Genomic DNA, 23,302 nt, shown 5'->3' on the forward strand with positions numbered 1-23,302 from the left:
ACAAGAGTAGCATAGCATGGCTAATTATGAACGCAGAATAGTAAAGTATTACTTTACAATAAATCATAATGAGCATTTACATCATCACACTTTATGATATAAAAATGTAAAGTACCGGTATGCATACAAGTGCAACCCACTAAATTAGAATATGATCAGGAAAAGCTTAGTTGAACAGATGAACTTCAGAGTGAATCAGAGGCACTTTCAGTGGTGGCAGGTGACTGCTGACTCACATTTAATTGAGTTTGAATGTGATTGGTTAACTCTAAACACAAGCATATACCGACTTGTGAGGGTGTGCACACTTAGGGAACCACATGATCTCAGTTGTGAATTTTTACATCCCCTCAAAAAGATTTAATATTTGTATTTCAATCGTGGCATACAGATTATTGGTTACCGATACCTTATTAGTGGAATAAGTTTTGATGTGATTTACCTTGTTCATTTTTCTATTACAAATGTTGCACTTGTACAGTGGTGTGTCGACTTTTTGTATCCACTGTTTCTATAGATGACCGCAGTTGCATTTTGTAAAGTGTTGTCGAGGTCAGGTTTATCAGACAACGGGACAGTGAGCTCAGATATTAAAAATGGCACATTTATTACTACATTACTGTTATATACACAACAGTTCTCAATATCTACTTTATATATAAAAATAGGAAACTGGAGGCACTTTGAGGACAAAGCCTACATAGATATTGCCCTCAAATATTTATGAAGACAGAAAGAGCTGTAACAAGTCATTTGTTGTGGATGACAGTCTTCTAATAAAGAATATTGTTTTCATACTTGCACACTGTAGAAAAATCATTTACATAAACACAAGTCCTTGTTTTTTTTTTTGCATTATTAGAACAATTCTTTTTTAGATGAAAATAAACTCACGGGTTATTCCATCGGGCATAATCTTCAAATGACACAAAAGTAAACCGAGTATTTTTTTTTCTTCCCCAGCTGATACATCATACAGCTGCACATTTACATGACAATCGAGGACAAGCTCATATTCAAATACAGCAAATCCGTAAATAAAAGGTTTACGTAGGATTCAGTGTCAAAGGTGTCGCATCAATAAATTCTTGTTGATGTTCTTGGACTCCTGCGTCAAAGCAACGTTTCATTCCCATTCAGTATATGTATGTAACAGAAGTATTCAGGCACTGGTGAGTAACCTTCATCAAAACTCCCAAAGTCAAGAAAATGACTAAGGCCACGCTTTATGCATTTGTTTTGATTAATTCGATGATAAAGAAGCTGAACAACGTTGAAAAGTTGATTGTGTTTCCAACGCCAATGAATCATAACGTTACACAAGTAGAGGCTGACAACGTATTGTTTCACTTTCAACTGAACTGGCATAAGCAAAGGAATCCAAATAAAAATGTTGGGTTTTGCACAGAAACAAACAAAAAATATATATGTATATATAATTATCACAACATGTGACAATACAGCCAGAATTTGTCATTTCTAACATTTCCAAGCACCTGGCACAACACAAAAACACCTCACTTTGTTCCCGTAATCTAAAAAAAAAAAAAAAGTCTTCAATTTAAACGATGTAAACAAAAAAAAGAGCATCACAAATGGAAAACAAAACACTAACTCATAACTATTTTACAAAAAAAAATCTACAAAAGGAAGATCGTTACAAAGAGGCTTTGCAGTTGTTCAAAATGGAAAATAAAAAGAAGGGGGAAAAAAACAGAGAAACAAAAGTCAAACCAAGTCAAGCAATGGCAATCGAGTAAATTAATATCAAGAAAGTAATCTTACAACTCACCATCCCTTTTAATACTCAATTATTCTTTTCCACAACACAACCTTCGTGAGATGAGCTTGTCATTGGAAGTTGTCAATGACCCCCACAATAACATGTGACCTGATTGGTCCAATCACAGAGAATCGCCGGACACTTCCACAACTCGCAATTAAATGGTCCCTAAGTGAACCATTTGTCATCTGCCTTACTCTATATTTAAAAAAAAAATTGGTTTGCAAAGAACAAATTCTGGTGTGCTGGATATTTAAGAAAGGACAATATAACAAATGAAAAACATGTCGCAGGTTCAATCTGCTAAAATAACAACAAAAAAAAGTCCTCTTGTGACTGGACCGTCCAGGATGACACCTGGTCTAAGTGACAGCACGTGTGCTGCGCGATGATATCTAGTTGCTCTATTTCTACGGAAGCCCCCCATAGAGAGACTGGCTTATCTCTGGAGATGAGTCTTTCCTCAGTGGTGCTGCTACCTCGGGCAATCGGTCAGTTCCAATTGCAAGGCAGTGACCCGTAGGATCCACAGTTTACGAGGAGGGACAAACGCCACATGTCACCTCAACGGCCAGGGTAAGAAATGTATGAAAGACTATTCAGTCAATCTATCGTAAGATGCATCTAAGACCTCCTTTTATCGGTGGGAATGCCACATATTAGAACAATAATACAAGTCTTGGCTTTGCTTACAGTTGAAATTGATTCAAAAGGACTATTTGATCCGAACACGTTTGTTCCCAATGTGTAAAGTGTTTTTTTTTTTTGTTTTTGTAGAATGTGTTACAAAAACATGATCATAAGAACGTCCCCAGCTCAATGTCCTTGAGTCTAATCCAATATGAATACGCCTCTCTCTCTCCCCAACCCCAAATGTGCTTGTTCTGTTTGTTTGTGGCTGTGGCCCCTTTTGACAGTAATGAGGTGCCGTGTGCCTTCCAAATATCACATGGGGGTGCAATAAGGCCACGTCTTCAAACATCTGCTAGTTAACAGAACCTGGAAGAAAAAATAAATGTGTTAGGTAAATCCGCACAAGCATAACGTAAAAAAAAAAAATAATACAGTGGTAACTGGACTTTGGAGTTTGCAACCAGATACGAAAGTGTTAGGCTGTCTAAAACTGGCGAAATAAATATTGTGGACTTGCATGGCTAACAGTTACTGTTCACAAAGCGGAGACGAGCAGAGAAGTAGCTCCTCAATTTTGGAGATCTAAGTGCTTTTACTGTTGTACAACCTTTTGATTTTATTTTGAAAAACTTTTTTTGGTTTGTTGTGTTTTTTCTATGTACCTATGAAGCACAATCGATGGGGGAAAAAATACTTGCCTAAACATTTTAAAATAATTGATTTTAGACCTGCAATTGCAATACCGTGAACGTGCAATATTTTTGCTGACTGTTATTACAGCGCCAAAATATGAGACCTTGTTGTGGCACTCGCAAGTCAAGGCACCACTGTACTCGGTAACCATGAAAGCAAACCTTGGAATTACATATGGCTTATAGGGTTGTGTCCATCACCTCCGAGACCTCCTCCCATCTGCATCTGGGGGTCCACGCCCGACACTTTCTCCTCCTCTCTTCTCTTGAGGCAGGCGGCCTTGGGGTTGAGATTACGCTCTTTACAAAAGGCACATAAACAACGATTAGGGCGATCTCGATAAATGATGAGTTTGGGACTTGACACGAGTGGAGCAGAGGAGAGGAAAGGCGAAATGCAAGACAGGAAAACGAGAAGACAGGAAAAGTAGAAGTAGTAGGATGAGACGAAAGCAGACATCTATCCTTCCTCATATATTCTCCCTTTCTCCTCCTTACTGGTCCAGTTAATAGAGGCGTGAAAAGAGAAAGTGGGTGTTACACAGAGGCTGAACATGACCTTTAAGAGGAAATGCCCCCCCCCGCCCCGAAGGCTCTCGTAGGAAGAAGCTCGGCTGTCTGTGTGGGCAAGACTAGTCACGTCCGACTGGATTGGCCGACCTACCTCGCACCTGTTTCTCCAGGCCCAGTATGACCTGGACGGCCTGCTGCAAGATGACAAGCTTGGTCTGGGCCTTGTCGCTCTGCAGGTGAACCTGACACATTCTGCCCAGCTCTCTGAAGGCTTCGTTTATGTCACGCACCCGCACCCGCTCCCTAGCGTTGTTAGCTAGGCGCCGCTCGCGCTCCCTCTGCTCCTTCTCTTCGGCCGTCAGGTTCTCATCGGCAACTGTGACAACGCTGCAGCCGGGAGGAGAGCGGTTGGCGGGGCTGGTTAATAAAGCCAAATCACAACCTTGCTCAGCCTACGCTCACGTTTATATTATTAAAGATGCAGTAACAGTTTGTTCCTGGGGGGATCATTATTGGTTTGTCTGTCTAAATGCTCAAAGCTCCTCCCTGCAGGTGAGATGAAGAAACATCGCAGTGGAGTGGGCCGGGCCAGAGAGCAGCAGGCGGATGTGTTTTTCTTCTTGTATGTTTTTTGAGGCCATGTCCTTATCAACACCGTATTCCATGATCAAATTAAATCGTGAAGGGTCACTGAGGTCCAGGATGGAAGTTGAGGGGATCTTACAACTTTTCTAGCAGAGAAGATATGAGGAGCGTGTGAGAGGTAAAAGCTCTCTGCCGACTACAGCGCATCAAAGAAGAGAGAGTGGAGGCATCGTGATAAATACATCACAAGTCAATGTATTTATCGGAAAGAAGCGAAGAATAGGTCACGGTTGCCGTCTGTAAAAAATAAGCTGGAAGAGGACTGAGGCGTGGATGGAGAAAGTAAAGTCAAAACACAAAGAAGCATAATGAGCATGGTTACGTTGCGGGGACATGCGACACTTCACGGTCGAGGCAGGTTAATAATACACATGACAACACACAAGGCGTGTCCAGCTTGTGTGCTTTCTACACTTAACGGTACACCAAAAGCCACTATGCCAGTTGCAAAAAGCCAAAGTAACAAATGTGTTAATTTTCTGGTCAGGCGAGAGAGGCGCATAGACATGGAAAAATGTAGAAAGGATATATACTAAACAAAGCGCAAATGGCAACACACGCACGCACACACTCACACACATATCCAGCATGTGCTACCACAAGAGAACCAGAACGGGGTTGTTTGTAAAACAATCACATGGCTTTCATGTCCTTATTCCCTGTCCTCACTTTGGAGGTGACTTCAAGGATGGACGGCAATGTGTGGAGTGCTTCAATGTTCACTGATGTCACTTATATCATGAATGAACCACATAATTGAACCACGATTATAACTAAATGGGTCAGGCAGGAGCATGAAGCCATGTGAGAGTTTAGCGCGTCAAGAAGACCTTCCCCTCCTCCTCTTCCTCCTTCCTCCCTCCCTGGACACCCACTGACCTCGGACTTGCTGCTCCAGGTTGAGTATAACGTTAACGGCCTGTTGGAGCACGTTCAATTTAGTCTGCGGTTTCTCATAGTTCAGATGGAGCTGACACATGCGGCCCAGCTCTTTAAAGGCCTCATTGATGTCCCGCACGCGGAGCCGCTCGCGGGCATTGTTTGCCATCCTCCGCACTTTCTCCCGCCCAGCTTTAATCTCCACTGGTAGATCTTCATCGTCATCCTCATCAATCAGACTAGCCAATGGCAGATGAGGAGGGAAGGAAACAACATTGTGGGCACACTTCAGGTAAGCATCAACTTTCTAGGCTAAAGGTAGCTTTCTGACAAACATAATTCCAAAACGTGTCAGATATGGAACATTATATTAAGAAGTACGAGTCTACTGATTTGAATGTACTCACAAATGATCTGTATATTGCAAATCATTTATCAAAATTAAACATAAAAGTTCACAGAACATTTAACAATTTACTTCTGTCCTCTTAAGCAGTGAATCCCAATTATTGTGCCTTAAGAGGTCATCAGGTGTGCTGTAGGAAATGATCCAATTCGACTGAACTGTTTTGGTTACAACATATAACATATCGTTGTTTAATTATATATGCTCGCTATCGACGGTACGGTGAGAGGTAGGGAAGGGTACTCAAGTCAGTACTTGTTACTTGGTATAGACCGATTTGGTTTGGTATTAGCGAGCACCAATTCACGTGAAATCAGTACCATTTTTCATTTTGGAAGTGCATCGTTCCGTCCCAATTTAAATATGTATCTTGGCTCAAGAAACGTTGGGAAACACTGCTTCTAAAATGTACAATGTCTTGTTTCATACGAAATACAACAAAAGCTGATTCACTATTAATAGAAGGATATTTCCTGACTATAGCAAGATACCTGACAATGAAACCTGTATTGATGTGTGACAGTAAAAGTCATACAATTAAAAAAAAAAAAAAAACGCACCTTGTTTGAAGAGCATTTAGCTCTTTGTTCTCATCCTCTGACTTGTCAGTCACAGAGCAGTTTTCATCCTCCTCCTTGGTCTCTCGTTTAATGTCACTGGAACGATTAAGGTTGCTCACCAGACCTGCAAACAAAAAACAAGGGAAGAAAGGTATAAGTCAATGGCTCTCTGTGACCGGAAGGAGAAAAGTCACAAAGACTCACTGGTGAAACCTTCAGGTTGAGAGCCTTGCAGGGCAGATGAGGAGCTGTGGTGCCCAAGTCCTCCACTAGAGGGCAGTCCAGCAGAGTCTTCATGGTGGTTGGAGACCTGCAAGACACAATGTTGACCATGTGTCAAGAGCACGCGTTTTTTTGCAGGCTCCATTTATGAATCTCACCATTCCGGGCAGGCGACTGGTGAGGCCATGTGCTGCACTGCTAAAAGCTGAGGATAAGCCCAAGCCGGATGCCAGCAGACTCTGCATCTCAGCCAGTCCTGGTCCTCCTTGTCCACTGGCATGTCGCTGAAGAACATGAATAGCTTCGTCCAGGCGATCCTCCAGTTTATTAGACTGCAGAGATGGGGGACAACAAACATGAGAGGAGATGATGACAAAGTACGATGTGACATGATCCACATGTATGGCTGAAAAAAAAAAAAAAAATTGAGCTGTAGGTCACAATCCTTTTCAAGGCCTCACCATGCCCTGAATTCCACCATGAAAGTTAGGTGAAGGTGTAGCCTGTCCAGATGACCTGGTCCACTGAGAGGCGCATCCTGTATAGGAATCAAAATGGTTTATTCATGTAAAAAATAGTCTTGTTATTCTCCATTCAAGTAGATCAACTGTGACGTTTCGGTAGCGAAGTCCTTTATGAACTTTTTGCTATAAATGATAGAAAGGCAAAGTAAACAACATCTACGTATGTCATTCAGTTCAAGTGTTCACTTTCTCCTGACATTCTACTCTTTCAACTCGTGCCATTCACAGTATTTGGTGTGTGATGATGTCACTTCTGGACCAATTGGAAAGACAAATAGGGAAGTGATCCCTCCCGCTTCTTATTTTTACTGTACTTTCCCTTCCTCTCTTATAAGTTATATTTGGATGGTGAGCGTGTCTGACAGATCATTTGAAGGTTACGTTCTTATGTTGTGTTGCATTTGGCCAGAAGAGTATCACCGCCCGCACTATTGAAAATTCCGATAAATTACATTTGGTATGGAACATCCAACTATCACGAGGCTAACAAATCTTCTGATGAATGCAGCCATTCTGTAAAGTAGTTTATAGTTAAATCGGAAAATGATTACTGACCTGAAGTGGCCTGAGGAGAGCCGGAGGGGGTTGACGGGGACGAAGAATAGCCGTTACTGTTTGGGTCTGAAGGATAGATCTAGGACAGACACAAACATTTCGAGTTTCAGTATGATAAAATGCAACCACAGATGACCAAAGATGATTAACTCATTCACTGCTGTGGACATTTATATTCGTCAAATGGAATCCAACCAAGTATATTTTTCAACGGGAAGGGGTGGAAGAGGGTCTCGCCCATCTTATCTGTGAAATTCAGGTTTGGAAACTACCAGTCACAAACATATCCTTGTAAATGGCGATATTGCCTCATTTGGGATTTGAGATTACTAGAGTCTCAGTTGTATATTTGTAAATGTATTCTTATTTTGCTATCAAAATCCCTTTCTCAGTCTTGTTTTATAGTATGAATTGTGACAAAAGCTAAATATATTAGCACAAAAGACCTGTTTTGTGTGACGAAAGTTTGTTTTCTGTCCTTTTTGGTCAGAAACCAACGTTTTTGGTGAAACCAAATGATGTTCAACTGATGATTGTTGAAGAATGGAAAAAGCTAGAAACATTTCTGTGCCCACTCTTTTTTTAATGGTAGGTTCAGTGCTTATATTGTCACAACAGAAATTTCTGAGTCTTGAAAACCAGTCAAAATGTACAACATTTGGTAATATGGGGAACTTTGAAAATGGCTGTCAGTGAATGAGTTAAAGTTATGAGGCATGATTATAGTTGGCGGCGTGAGAAAACCTTAACATGGATTTGCGTCTTTGCAGAACTTACAGAAGCCAGCGCTTTCCCAATCTCATCGCCAGAACTTCCAGGTACTGCTCCCCGATTGGCTTGACAGGAGGGCAAATATTTTTTTGTGATTAAAATGTGCTCTGAGTGCCAGGTCTGCGATATGATGCTGTCATAAGGACAAGCTTTGCTTTAAGAGTTTACACATAATAGTATAAGTACCAGCAATAGGGGGTGTTTGACTGGGAACGCCGTAGCTGTTTGAGCCAGAGTGGAAGCCGGCCGGATGGTTCCCGTTCACTTCGCTGCCATGTTGGGGGTAGTTTTGGGGCGAGAGGGGCAGCGGTTGCCGTTTCTGGGGTGCAAAAGAGACCAAAGGATTTCAACAGATCAAAGCAGACAAATGTGGCCCCTGTTCATCCCCCCGCCCCCCAAAAAAGCATCAAAAATAGAAATCAACAAGTCCAAATAGTAACTGGGAATGCTCACCAGTCTGTCTTGGGGGTTGATGGCAGTGAAGGGACCATGCTGGCTCAGATGGGTGGAGTTACCCAGCATGGACGGATAACCAGGTTGAACCATCGACCCAGCAGAACCCCATGGATCGGAAGGCGGGTGGAGGCCTTCTGTCAGGGGGCATGAAGAGACAGAGGAGGGAGCCGCGGAGGGGGGTGGAGGAACAAGAGGGGTGAGGGATAACCAGCCACAGGAGATGAAAAGACAATAAAAGGCACATATGAGACATGTCACATTAGTTTGATGACTTCATCCAACCATGATGCACCAGTGCACATGTCAAAGCACCTTGAGTCACACCATTAGGATGAAATGGGAAGCTACTTTCAAAAAAGACAGGATATCTTTAAGTCGGTAAGCAATCATTTGGGCCATGCACACTTTTTTTTTTGTTACTTCAACACAATACACAAACTGAGGTTGTTGTGCCGACGTTTGATTGAACTAACCTTGCATGTAGAATGTTGGTGTGTAGATGCTTCCTGCTTTTGAAGCAGTGTAGCCAACATTGTCCCTGTTAAAATCCTCGCCTGAGGCACACACCTAAAAACAAACAAACACAAAAAAAACAGTAAAGGAAAACTCCAAACCATTACATCAGATAATGATGAAAGTCTTCTATACCGCATGGAGGTGGATGGGTTAGATGTTTTGTTTTCAAACACACCCATGACCTCACTGTTTGATTTCACTACTTGATTACAATGCCTTCTACTGGCTCTCACGCATTAAGGGTTTCCTAGGTATCAGGCCATCCAACAGAAACAGTCTGAGAATGCTTTGAATCCTTAGCACGTAAGGTAAAGACCACAGGACAGGAGCTGCAGTTGGAAGTTTCACCGATCCGCGAGAACCAAGTTAGCAACAGCTTTCTTAATCCAAATGACTGTTGATGCAAGTCAAACTCAACTGCAACCGCAAAGGACTTTTCTTCTGTAATTTGATTAAGCAGAGAGAAACAGGAGAGGAAAAGGAGGCTAGTGGAGAAGAGGGAAGGAGAGATGCACTCCTAATTACTGAACCATCTGTCGAATCCTGGATAGCGGCCAACTCCACTGGCAGCTGGGATGGAGGGATGGGGGAGGGGGAGAGAAAAGGGGGAGAGCTGTTGTTCGCGGAGGCGAGTGGGTGAGTGGGAGGGGCTGCGGGGTTTGAGGCGATGGTGGGGTGGTGAGGAAGAAACGGAGAAGGGGAGGAAATCGGGCGATCACAGAGCCAGGCTGGGAGGGGAAAAATGAGCATGAATTTCCCTGAGTGATCTACACAAACGCGCTTGGCAGAGGGGAGGAAATGTGGTCACAAAGTAGAAGGGCCCAAAAGTATGACACACTATAAATACACTACAAATGAGCGACTGGCTCAATGAGTGGCTTTTTCCCCCCCGCTTTTCCTTCTTTAAATGAGCGGTGCAGAGACACAGCTGTGCAAGCTGAATATACTACATTGCTGCAGTTGGACAGTTTTGCAAGCCACAAAGAGGCCAGAGATGCCAAATGGCACATGAAAAGGGACAGGATCTGAGAAAACGGACTCCCGTGGACTGAGTGAGATGCAACGCTGAATGTTAGCACTTACCGACGAGGGCAGGCCGGGGGGCACCTTCCGGATCTTTTTTGGCTGGGCTTCTGACAGGAAGGAGAAAAACAAAGAGGCAAATATAGGGTCAAACAGCACAAGCTTTCAGTCGTGGAAAACATTGACTATACAGTCACGCAATCTGTATGTGCTTTCATTTGCGCAGGCCTTACTTTATATGCAAATCCCTCCGACATCTGACAACTGATTGAGGAGGAAGCGGTTTCTCGATATAAATCGGCATGTCAAATCTTTTGACTCATTACTACACAAAATTGTACACCGAGGCAAGTTTGCTGTTAGTTAGATATATCACTGTCGTCTTCGTCACTTGATGCAATTTTGTGTGGTCGTGCATGCATGAACACTAGCTTTTGAATACTTACTATATATTCAAGAGAAAACTTGAAGCAATGCTTTTGCGAGTCTATCTGAGCTTATCTTTGTTCTTTGTTTATCAATATCATGATGCGACTGGTAAAATGTGAACATCTTTATCACTGTCATTGTGATCTTGTTTCATCTCTTCAACTGATTGCCACCTAATTAAAATATATTCTTATCTGATGCGAATAATCAGCCACGGCACCTGCAGTGTTTTTGCTTCACTTGAGGAAACAGAAGTGAGAATTTCCTGGTACTTTAAAAACATCAAGAGGAGAAGTGATTACAGACAGGCACTTCAACTGAGATTAGAATACCGAAATTCATACGGATTGAATGAAAATTGTTATCTAACTGAAATGAAATACAAAGCATTGGTCTTTTCAAATCTTACCAATGGGGTCATGCGTGGGTCGTCGACGAGAGTTGTTGCCCTCGTAGGAGGAATAAAACTGGGAGGTGGGCTTCAAGCCAGAGGGGGACAGCGCATCGGGACTGGGCATGGCTATCTCACTGGGCAAAAAGCCCGGCTACGACGGATGACACAAGAAAAGAAAGGTTCATGTGCAACACATTACCAAATGGCGGAAGACTTTTGAAAAGTACAAAGAGGGTTTTGTCTGGCTAAAACGATTTACCTGCGTTGCAAATGTCGAGTAAGGGCCCCTCTCAGCCTTCCCTGTTGCAAAGAACACCAAATGAAATTCAGCCATGATGAGGAAAATGAAGCATTGACGTCAACATTAAATCCTAGTCTGGTCACTGCCCTGTCTGTGTCGGAGCGCCTCGCATCTGCCGAGGTGATTGTGTATGATGTGCAGTATTTATGACCGAGAAGAGCAAAACAACAACAAATTGAGCCATTATAAATGGTTCAGGGGCAATTGTGCCCGTCTCCCCTCCTCTCCCCTGACAGTTAAACAGAGGAGAGCTATAGGCCAATGTAATCCCACGGGAGAGCCTTGTTTGTGCATGGGTGCCCTTTATAACCCCGACACCCCATCCGACCCCGCATACACGCCCACCTCAATATTGAACACACAGAATTGGAACACAGTGCTCCACCACATCCTCCCCGATTATCTGCTGCCTATATCCATCACCACCTGAGCATGAACACGGTTTGCCCTTAAGTGCTGCACGTATGTGAATGGCAGACAAACATGGGATGAATCCATAAATATGTACGTTGCGGTGGCTGTGTCTAATGTGAGGTGAAAATACCCTTTTTTTTATGTGGGGATCGGGGGGTAAAGACAGCTGGTGCGTAGGTCTTCTTCAGCAGCTAAACTCAATTCAAAAAACACTTACCAGCAATGCCCGTTCCATACACTGTGCCAGGTGCAATGCCAGCTTGCTCACTGTAAACGCCATCTTCGCCAAAACACTGTGAAAGAAGATGGCACAAACGTGATGGATTTTAAAAAATGTTTTGTTTTTATTAAATACAAGTATCCCAGGGGGTCACCTTTTGACATGTATGTACAGTATAATCTAGTCCAGATAGAATTTAAACCAATAAATACATCACAGAACACGTGTGGATGTCTTTTTCTGTCTGCCATTTTTCCACATCACCACATGAACCTAATAATGGATTCATTGTTTAGAGACCTAAAATTGTCCAAATCCTCAGAATTTCAGCCCCTCGACAGTAAATATTGTCAAATTTATTTTGTCCTCCACATGATTGCCATTGTGTTAAATCAAAAGACTACATTTAAAAACGTCCACTTTTACTTTGGAAAACAATGATTTCAGCCTATTTTGTGACAAGTTAACTGAGTCACACACACAAAAAAAAAGGGAAAAAATATGTTTTTGAATAGAGGGATGAAAACTAAAGCATGTTTTTTTTTCTCCCAAAATCCAATTCATCACAGAATCAACAAAATAAGAAACATTATTGGCAATTATGCATAAAAATCACTCTTAGTTGCAAACTGAGCACTTTTCATCATAAAAGTGCTGTTAATCTCATAACCAATAATTGTTTTGGAGAAATAAGTAATTGGTGCCAGTGTTAATGTGATGGCATGCATTTACGGTCAAGTATCTCACAAAATGACAGATGAGCAATTCGTCATCAAAAGCCCGAAATATGTGCGTGCTCCAAATTGGAAATCACGCCCTGCAATGTAATTGCAGCCTCCAGGATCAACTCAGTAAGTTAAATTTGCTCGTACCCTCCCCTGGTTGAACGATGGGCTGCTCTGCTCTGCGGAGCCCCAAGGACTGGATCCATTCCTCTCATCAACACCTGGAATATAGAGGAGTACCCGTAGGTTAGGGATCAACAACTACAGAACAAGCACAACAACTGTGAAAGGCATCGTGTCCTGCTATATATCAGTCCATGTTCAGAGGGCGATGAAGTTGATCTGCTTTGAAAGAAATTACTAAAGCTCCTGAAACCTTTGCTGGGAAGCTCTATAACACAGTAAGCGTGGAGAAGGTGTTGTCACATGGATGAGAGCTGTAGGAAATCTGAATAATTAACAGCCAATATTAGAGTCCCAGAACGATTCTCTCTATTCTTCACCGATCCATTCCGAGTCTTTACGTTTTCCGGGCAACAACCATTAAAAGGTCTAAATCTTATATAACGACACGTGCTATGTCAGAACGGAACATGCCGGCACTCTAAGAGATGAATGTGTTAGAAACAACTGATTTTAAGGCTTGGTTCCGGCCTGTCCTATTTCCTTCAATCGCTTCTTGAACTACAACATAGAATCTCTAGGGGGAAAGCTCAAGCTTAATTGCGGACTGATTTGCATAATTGTGCATATTAATGAAGCCTAACTCGATGAATATTCATCTTTTGGTTTTGTTGTCTAATTAAAAAGCGGAGTGGGATGATGCAGGGGGGTGTGGAGGCGGTCTCGAATCATGACAGGATCAGCAGTATAAGAGAATGATGAGTCCACAGTGCAGAGGGTGCCGTGACAACAGTGATCTACGCGCACACACGCACACGAGCCGCGTTAGGGCAGCGAGCGAGCGGCTTTGAGCAGAGAATTAGTCTTACAATGAAGTATCGAGAGATAAAACAAGACAACAGCTCCATAGCACATGCTGGAAACACGGAACTGCCTCCCTCACGCAGTCTTGGGGACGGGGTAGCTCCTTGACCAGCGTGTCTTGCAACGTTGCCTCACTTCCCTTTGCAGTCGTTATGGACATTTATTCATGCATACCATGGAGACGCGAAAGAGGGGTCCATGGAACGACGAAATTGAAGAAAAGCTGGTGAACATATGGGAGCAACACTCCCGCACTTTTGATGCCGGGAGTGACAATTTCCCTGGCTGCATAATGTCAGCGTGTATAACTATCGATCTAACGAACAAGACAACATTATTTTGCCTGCCGGTTTTAAAAACGTGAACGTTACCTGAAGCTCTCCTTGTAGAATGGACAGTCTGACACCACACTTTTTAAAAAAAAAATTCAACCAGAAACCCTGCCACAAACACTTGCATTCGAATGCTTTAGTTGTATTGTATTTGAGCACAATTGTAATGACTCTTTTGTTTTGTTTATTGTGAGTGCTGACGTGCTGTCATGATAAGTTCTTACTCTAAAAAAAGTGTTATAATTTGAGGCAAATATATGCCAATTAATATTCGATTCAAATAAAACATTTTCATCATAACTGCAGGAAGTAATGGGATTTTCACGTATTAGTACTCGGCATTCAAAACCACCCAAATGCAATACTTGACCTGAAAAAAAAAAAGCAGTATCGGTGAATCCCTTGCATACCGATCAATGTTCTTACAAAGTGAAAAAACCCGCAATTAAGTGCAGACTATCAAAAAGGCGACAAACAATATTGGATAAAAGAATGACTAACATCAGAGCTTGTTTTTTTTTTTTTTTGTTGTTGTTGTTTTTACCCTAATGCACAACCTCTCCCAGCATGCAACGTCCCTTCAGGCATGGCTAGTCTATAATTACACAGGAAGAGATACTGGAAACAGCCAGCCAGCCTGACTCACTGGCCTCAGGAACACAACTCTGCCATACATTGAGCAGACTTGCAGACACGTTGTAGTCTTAGCAGGAACATTGCCACAAGCGCTCGCCATTCACTGTGTCTATACACCTCCTTCCTTCCCGCTTCCAAGTGAGTCACACAGACACAAAGCATGAAGTCATATCCATGTCAAACCTCAAGAGACTTAAGTCTGTTAATGAAATACCGACCAATGTTCAGTAACGCACGCCGGCTCGTTCTAACCTGTGAGTCACCAGAGACTTCTAAAAGAGCGCAGGGGGGGGTTGGGGCCCACGTACTGGTTTCTACTGCATCTTGGTTACGCTTTATTGTCAAACGTTACACATTTGAAATTTATACTTATTCTAAATGGGATACGCAGAATTCAACTTAAACTCATAGAACACTTAACACTCCTGCATTTCAGTCTCATAAAGTGTCTAAAAATATATTCCAATTTTCTTGGTTTCCAGAGACCAAAAATGAGCGTGTACTGGAATCACTTTCGCTCGGTGGTGAATTAAGCCCAGAGAAGACAAGAAATTCTCATACCGGTTGGGGATTCCTAACTGAAGTCACAGCCACAGAAATTGAACCTCCACACACCCTAAACCTCAACATGGCCATATGTGAGATAGAGTGAAAGACTGTTTGCAGTTATACTTTTGACATCACACATGACTGCTGAATATCATTCTTAAAGGACTCCTGGACAGTAATTCCGTGCACAAGTACTGCTTGTTTGTCAAAGCATATCGTGCCTCTAGAAGTAGCAAACATTTGCAGAGTTACAATCTCAACGATCCACGGACAAGCGCAATGTACTGGAAATGTAATGCATTCATATTTTCAATAACCTAAAATGACAAACGCTAATAATGCTAATAAAATTAAAAACGCACAGCAAAAAGAATCAGGCACATTGTAAGACATGCTTCCTTTTTTAAAAAAAAATAAAAATAAAAATAGAACAGCAAAATAAGACAAGCTAAATATGATAAAGGGATACGGGAGATGCTTATTCAGAGTTTGAATGTATGCAAAGATGAAATGCAGCAAAGCTGTGGCTTCAGCAGAATGAAAATGAAACGGGATTGAATTTCAGATGACAATCATCGTAGAGGCCCAGCAAAATCAGATGAAAATGCACACAATGTTATTTCCCCAAACTTGAAACATTCTGTCACCCAAAACAAAGCTGTCCAGCAAACAAATGGCCACCATGTTACTGCTTCCCGTAAACATGTTAGAAAATCCGTAAAAAGTAGGCAGCAAGACATCAGAAGAGGGCATGTTTTTCCCAGAGTCAGCAGAGGTGATTAACGGGCCTGTTCCCATGCATCAACCCCCACCGCCTCTGTTTTTGTGGCTTTCTTGATTGAATGGCAACAGCTGACAAGGTGATGGAAAGGACAAACGCAAGATTTGGTGGAGGAAATGACACGGGATCTACATAATGTAAAATAATGTGGCATTATAGTTGGGCTTCGATCAAATAAGACACAATTTAGAAAGCCATCCACATGAGATAAAGAACAGGAACTGTGTGGTTTTTTTGTTTTTTTAACTTTTGGTTACATAAACCTCACTCGACAGTGGGGGTAGATGGTGGCAGCAAGGACAGATAATTTAATATGTTACAAGTCCAGAAATTACATTTACACTCAAGCAAGGCAAAAATGTCATTTCACTCGATTGACCTTTATGTGTTTTATTCCAAAATAACAATCAAGCAAACAAAGTTGTTTTTTTTTGTTTGTTTTTTGATTGTTACTGAAGGCATTGGCAATGTGCAAACTAAAATATGAAGTCAATTTCGGACTTACCTGAACCACCAAACTGACTGCTGGCCAGTCTGACTGTTGGTCTATTCTTGCCATTCGTAACCGGAAGTTCAAACATCTGAAATGGCAAAAAAAATTACACCATTCAAAATAAATAGAAAACTTACGCTGTCAAATGTAAAAATCAAACCATTTAACCAACACACACAATGACGTAAACTCAGCAATGCTTCAAATCTGACCAAACCAAAGTGACCAATCCCTCAACACCTGGCAACTGTTCACAATGAAAGGAGACAAAGTCTTACCGCAGTAAAATCCAGCAAGTCGCTGAGCTCCTTGTCTGTCCCCACTGTCGTCATCCTCTGTTGCAGTTCGCTTGCCCTTTCAGTCTCAGCAAGCCACTGCAGTCAGAGGGTCAGGAAAATATGAAGGAAATGATCAGAAATGCTCTCGTTAGGGCTGGGCAATATTTCACTAACAGTGCATGGATGTTAACATTGCAGATTACACTACATTACAATGAACACAACACCAATGTACAATCCTTGATTTTTTTTTTTAACCACGAGATATTTTCAGTGGTATTTTTCCTCTTGATATAGTGTTTTAATTTTTATATTTAACAAACTTAATTTCATCTTTAATCAATGTAATTGTTGTTCTTATTTTAAAAAGGCAAAAAAAAAATTAATTATTATTGATAGACAGATCTGAAACAAATACGTTGTGTTTCACCCAGGCCCCAACGCACATTGTGTTGAAAAAGGCTTTTATTCAATCTTTTAATTGACCAGTTAATTTGACTTTTTCATAGTTGTGTTGACCTCTTACTAAAGGTTAAATATTCTATATAAAGCGACCTAAATTCAGCCTTCTCTCTCCACACACACACACACACACACACACACACACACACACACACACACACACACACACACATATATCAAATATCAAAAAGGAAAAAATACATAATTTCACGAAGTCCTGATTGAGATATGCTGTCGTAACCTCCCTCAACAATTTGGATGCAGTGGAATACAAGAGCTGGTTTGATTAATAACATTTCCATAACATTACAAAATTGACAATGTGTACAATCGGACCAGAATGTCAAAATTATTCTTTTACACCCAAGCACTCCAAATACACAGTCGACAAATTAATTCATGATTTTTTTTTTTTGTCATGGATCTTTAAGCAGGCTCGATGTTATCTTTCCAATCAGAGCATATTCCAGTATGTCATAAGAAATAATTATTATTCAAGGAGCACACCCTTGCCTCCCAGCATCAGATTATTGATCCAAAAGGGGATAAATCTAGCTGAAGTGTAGCGGGACTTGTATTGTTTTGTATTTCATCGAACATATGGGCAAATTTTCTTCAAGCAACCCGGTCAAGTTTATCTTTGCATCTCACTTATTAGTGTATCCCTGCGTTATTATCATATTTTGATCCACCTCCTACACAATTTTTTTTGCGTTATATCAAGATAAAATATGACATTTTATCAAGTTGTGCCTGTGAAAGCTACGAAGGATGATACATTACACACGAGCAGGTATTTAGTGCGATAAGGGTGTTATGAGCATCTGCTGCATCAATCATAGCAAAATAAATAAATACTCCAAAACAATGAATATCACAGGGTGCTCGGGCTTATCACTGCTGGGTCACAGAGGCTTATTCAAGTGTACTATCGCACCATAAAATGAAGTGCATGTTAACTGCACAAAAGCAGGAAATCAGTAATAAAACATTGGTTTGTTTCGTATTTGACCAGTGGTTTTACTTACTTGCAAGCAGTGACCATGATGAAAGCTACATCACTACAGCACAAATGAGCTTTCAGTCTCAAACAATGTAGACTACAAAGGAAGAAGGGCTACGGTGACAATGTGTGCCCTTTATTTACTTTGGACAAAAATAAAACAACCCAAGACTAAAGACAAAATATTGTAACAAAAAGACAGAATTTCACCAAAATAAAACCAGAATTAACTAGGATTAAACGTATGCCTGCGTTAGCATGAGAACAGTTGAGTTATTCACTGTCAGCCCACACAGTTTTTAATGATCTTGTCAAGTTTGACTTTAGTACAGTGGCGCCTTCACATACTTATTTTCGTGACATACTGTATGTGCTCGTAACTCAAAATGATTTTATCTCAAATCGTCTTTCCCCATTGTAATGAACTGAAATGTCATTAATCTGTTCCGGACCATGTACGCCTTTCGGTGTGTGTGTTTTGGCAAATGAAGAAGCGTTTCACAACTAAGTGACTCAGCAAGCTGCAGTAATAGCAGTGTTTCACAGAGGATAAAGAATATATGCCTCTGAGTATTGTTATATTCCCTCTCGACATCGGCTGGCCGGTGAAAAATGAACCACGATGTAGTGTGGGTTTGTTATAGTGGTTTGTTTTAATTACAAAAGCTGTCATTCTGTTTGTTTTATGTTTAGTTTGACATTAAACTTCAACTGGGAATGGTAACAAACAGTGTATAAGCCCCTTGTGAATGAGTGGAGTTCGCCGCCACCAACCTACTGCTCCTGTCTCAAATTTTTGCTCGCAAGTCAAGTTACGACTGTGTAAGTTTAAAAAAAAAAAACAATGAAACAAACATTGTTTCGGCACATGAACAGTAATATGATTGTGTAAATGTGTGTGCCTTTCACTGAGAACAAAAAATACATTCACTGAAATCGCCTCTTTGGTATTAAGTTTGTATTTTGGTTGTTACAATTGTGTTACAATTAAGTGAGCCCTGTGCCATGTTCAAAAAGAGTTTGAATTTCTCAACAAGATTCTGTTTCAAATGAAACATATTTTCACCAATATTTTAAAACACAATGTAATGACAACCTCAAGTATTGGCACTAGGTATCAGCAAGCACTTGTATGTAATAACTTGTACTATGCGTAAACTGGTCTTGGTGCATCTCTAGTATTTGTACAACTAGTGCGATCTTGAGGAAAAATAATATTGACAGTAAGAAACGATGACATACGGTCAAATTATGAAATAGTCAGTATGTACAGTTTATTAAAAAGGTTATGCATTGATGGCATGCATGAAGTTGCACAGTGAAGTCGAACTGGATCAATGATTTCAACTTTAAGAAGCATGAGAATGGATAATAGTGTAGACAGTATATTTGGTGATTGTTAATATAAATAACATTGATTGCAATCATATTCAGAGTGAGCATTCGAGGGTCTTTTGTGTTCTGGAGGTCAAAATGGGGGAGTTCTCTCCTAACAAATGGAAGTTGTTAACGCTTGAGCACCCCCCACACCAGCCTGGCCACAAGTGAGACAAGTTGGCAAGAAACAAGTGTAACCCCCTAATTGACACAAGCGGCTAGTGTGTTGGCTGTAATAGCACAGCGTGTGTTTACATGGGACGCGTATTCCGCGGACATCCCCAAACATTGGAGAAAAGAAAAGAAGCCCAAACCTGTTGCCTTGCTGGTCCCACTTCGCTCTGCGAGGGGACTCGACACAAAGAGCCGGTCAGCAAAGTTTCAACAGAGAATTTCGAAACGTGGCAAACCCACAATAATATTCAAGTTTGAAACACACACGCGAAACTGTATTCTATTTTGAAGAAGGATGTAGAAGTATTGTTTAGAGGGACGATTTTACTGATTTTAATCGACATACTAGCAGACATCAATATACGAGGGGGTGGGGGGGTGGCTAACTCGCTATGCTAATACGCTGTAACATTGAGGGTACTATAGTGAAACAAAGACGACATTTCTTATCGTGTAAGGCAAACAACGTCGTGGTAAAAATACGAAAATCTCACTTACCAGGAAAAACAGACCTTCTGTTTTCCCTGTGAAAATACAACTTGGGGGGGAAATGCGCTTAAAACTTGACTTATTCTTCCCATAACACCGTGACAGACAAGTACTGTTGAAGCCCCGCTGACGTGTAATGCGAATGTAGTTTAGAAGGCATATTTACCGTGGCTCAGTTTTGCAGCATCCAACAAAGAGAAATCAACGACCGGAGACGAGAAAAAAAAAACAAAGTTATGGACTGGATCCTTTGCCCCCTCCGAGCTCCTGCGGAGAGTGGGCTTGAGGGAGATGAGGAAAGCCAAGATTGAAGCAGTCCGCCACCGCACTGCTGTCTTCGTCACGAAAATGAAAAGCCGTCTCTGACGCGAACCATAACTCAGCAATGACTCTGTTTCTTTTAATATGACTGAAATTGTAGCGACTTCATTTTTCAAGTAGACATTTTAGCAGCCTCCACATTGTCGCTTCCAAAGATGTATCCCTCCGCGGCTCGGCCCACAGGAGGACATGGACGCATCCAGAAACATCAGCGGTGTCCAATTTCATCCAAAACGAGGAAACGACACAAAACGCGTCCAGATGGGTGCCTATTAATGTCAAAATGATCTCAAATTCCGGATACTATTTCTAATTTTGTCTGGAGGTGCTGAACGGGAGAATCGGATTTGCAAATCGCAGGGCTCTATGTCGAGGGGCGGATGAGGCGAAGAGCCCAGAGTGGACCAGCGTATTAGATGGAATGATAATATCGGAGAAGACGACCAATTGGATACGGCCAAAATTGATTGACGGGTGGGACGTCCAAATATGTCAAACTCGAGGCAGTGTTGTTTTGCCTGCAGGCTGCAAGCGAGCACTATCATTTACTTAACCACTGCATGAGCGAAAACCCGCTTGAGCATGTCTAACATATATTTTATTTCCATCTTAAGGTCCATGTACTTGTACCCTCTTAACTGGATCAATGATTTCAACTTTAAGAAGCATGAGAATGGATAATAGTGTAGACAGTATATTTGGTGATTGTTAATATAAATAACATTGATTGCAATCATATTCAGAGTGAGCATTCGAGGGTCTTTTGTGTTCTGGAGGTCAAAATGGGGGAGTTCTCTCCTAACAAATGGAAGTTGTTAACGCTTGAGCACCCCCCACACCAGCCTGGCCACAAGTGAGACAAGTTGGCAAGAAACAAGTGTAACCCCCTAATTGACACAAGCGGCTAGTGTGTTGGCTGTAATAGCACAGCGTGTGTTTACATGGGACGCGTATTCCGCGGACATCCCCAAACATTGGAGAAAAGAAAAGAAGCCCAAACCTGTTGCCTTGCTGGTCCCACTTCGCTCTGCGAGGGGACTCGACACAAAGAGCCGGTCAGCAAAGTTTCAACAGAGAATTTCGAAACGTGGCAAACCCACAATAATATTCAAGTTTGAAACACACACGCGAAACTGTATTCTGTTTTGAAGAAGGATGTAGAAGTATTGTTTAGAGGGACGATTTTACTGATTTTAATCGACATACTAGCAGACATCAATATACGAGGGGGTGGGGGGGTGGCTAACTCGCTATGCTAATACGCTGTAACATTGAGGGTACTATAGTGAAACAAAGACGACATTTCTTATCGTGTAAGGCAAACAACGTCGTGGTAAAAATACGAAAATCTCACTTACCAGGAAAAACAGACCTTCTGTTTTCCCTGTGAAAATACAACTTGGGGGGGAAATGCGCTTAAAACTTGACTTATTCTTCCCATAACACCGTGACAGACAAGTACTGTTGAAGCCCCGCTGACGTGTAATGCGAATGTAGTTTAGAAGGCATATTTACCGTGGCTCAGTTTTGCAGCATCCAACAAAGAGAAATCAACGACCGGAGACGAGAAAAAAAAAACAAAGTTATGGACTGGATCCTTTGCCCCCTCCGAGCTCCTGCGGAGAGTGGGCTTGAGGGAGATGAGGAAAGCCAAGATTGAAGCAGTCCGCCACCGCACTGCTGTCTTCGTCACGAAAATGAAAAGCCGTCTCTGACGCGAACCATAACTCAGCAATGACTCTGTTTCTTTTAATATGACTGAAATTGTAGCGACTTCATTTTTCAAGTAGACATTTTAGCAGCCTCCACATTGTCGCTTCCAAAGATGTATCCCTCCGCGGCTCGGCCCACAGGAGGACATGGACGCATCCAGAAACATCAGCGGTGTCCAATTTCATCCAAAACGAGGAAACGACACAAAACGCGTCCAGATGGGTGCCTATTAATGTCAAAATGATCTCAAATTCCGGATACTATTTCTAATTTTGTCTGGAGGTGCTGAACGGGAGAATCGGATTTGCAAATCGCAGGGCTCTATGTCGAGGGGCGGATGAGGCGAAGAGCCCAGAGTGGACCAGCGTATTAGATGGAATGATAATATCGGAGAAGACGACCAATTGGATACGGCCAAAATTGATTGACGGGTGGGACGTCCAAATATGTCAAACTCGAGGCAGTGTTGTTTTGCCTGCAGGCTGCAAGCGAGCACTATCATTTACTTAACCACTGCATGAGCGAAAACCCGCTTGAGCATGTCTAACATATATTTTATTTCCATCTTAAGGTCCATGTACTTGTACCCTCTTTTGTCCTCACTTGAAAGGCAATTTAGCGTACAAGTAGAACGACTGTGTATAACAAGCAATGTCTCCCCTCCCTATTACTAGTGCTACTTTTCACCTGCTAGTATGCAATTAACCAGACAATAAACTTTTCATCAGTAATACCCCTTTTAGCATTTATTTACTGGTAATATACTTGCTTTCTATCTAAAGGTCCATACACTCTTTGTTCTCACAAGTAGGACAACTTTGGCATACCAGTAGGGCATCTGAATTTTACTTGGGTGCCAAACTGGAAAAGTTGACCAATGTGTGCTAGTACTACAACTGACATAAAACTCTTTGTGTTTATATTGAGCGCTTCACTAGTAGTATTGCTGAACGCAGCTGTCAACTTTATCCTGGTTGACACATGTGTGGTGCTACTAGTACCACTTTTAAAATTCTGCTAGTTTTAACATCACTAGTTCTATTAAC

The 23,302-nt window shown here is 41.7% G+C and overlaps 1 protein-coding gene across 9 annotated transcripts; it reads right to left on the reverse strand.

Moving 5' to 3' along the window:
• Positions 1-586: 586 nt before the first annotated feature.
• Positions 587-22,601, reverse strand: LOC109507402 (transcription factor E2-alpha-like). Of its 9 annotated transcripts, none has more exons than XM_019856802.1 (20): positions 22,059-22,601; positions 16,718-16,813; positions 16,452-16,527; positions 12,809-12,882; positions 11,934-12,009; positions 11,261-11,301; positions 11,017-11,152; positions 10,239-10,288; positions 9,113-9,206; positions 8,637-8,773; positions 8,370-8,502; positions 8,190-8,248; positions 7,413-7,491; positions 6,795-6,871; positions 6,492-6,665; positions 6,316-6,421; positions 6,112-6,235; positions 5,146-5,384; positions 3,282-3,408; positions 587-2,782 (listed from the first exon to the last, which is right to left on the reverse strand). In XM_019856802.1, the coding sequence occupies exons 2-20, from the start codon at positions 16,769-16,771 to the stop codon at positions 2,773-2,775; spliced, it is 1,866 nt and encodes a 621-aa protein (XP_019712361.1). In that variant the 5' UTR covers positions 16,772-16,813; positions 22,059-22,601; the 3' UTR covers positions 587-2,772. The 9 variants fall into 9 exon arrangements, with proteins under 9 accessions (XP_019712361.1, XP_019712363.1, XP_019712368.1 ...); XM_019856804.1 differs by lacking the exons at positions 5,146-5,384; positions 22,059-22,601 and adding exons at positions 3,773-4,008; positions 20,389-20,934; XM_019856809.1 differs by lacking the exons at positions 5,146-5,384; positions 22,059-22,601 and adding exons at positions 3,773-4,008; positions 20,389-20,933 and having other exon boundaries at positions 3,271-3,388.
• Between the last annotated feature and the right edge of the window lie 701 nt (positions 22,602-23,302).

The sequence above is a fragment of the Hippocampus comes genome, unplaced genomic scaffold, assembly GCF_001891065.2.
Source record: "Hippocampus comes isolate QL1 unplaced genomic scaffold, H_comes_QL1_v1.1 scaffold105, whole genome shotgun sequence".
In the NCBI taxonomy this organism is placed as follows: domain Eukaryota; kingdom Metazoa; phylum Chordata; class Actinopteri; order Syngnathiformes; family Syngnathidae; genus Hippocampus; species Hippocampus comes.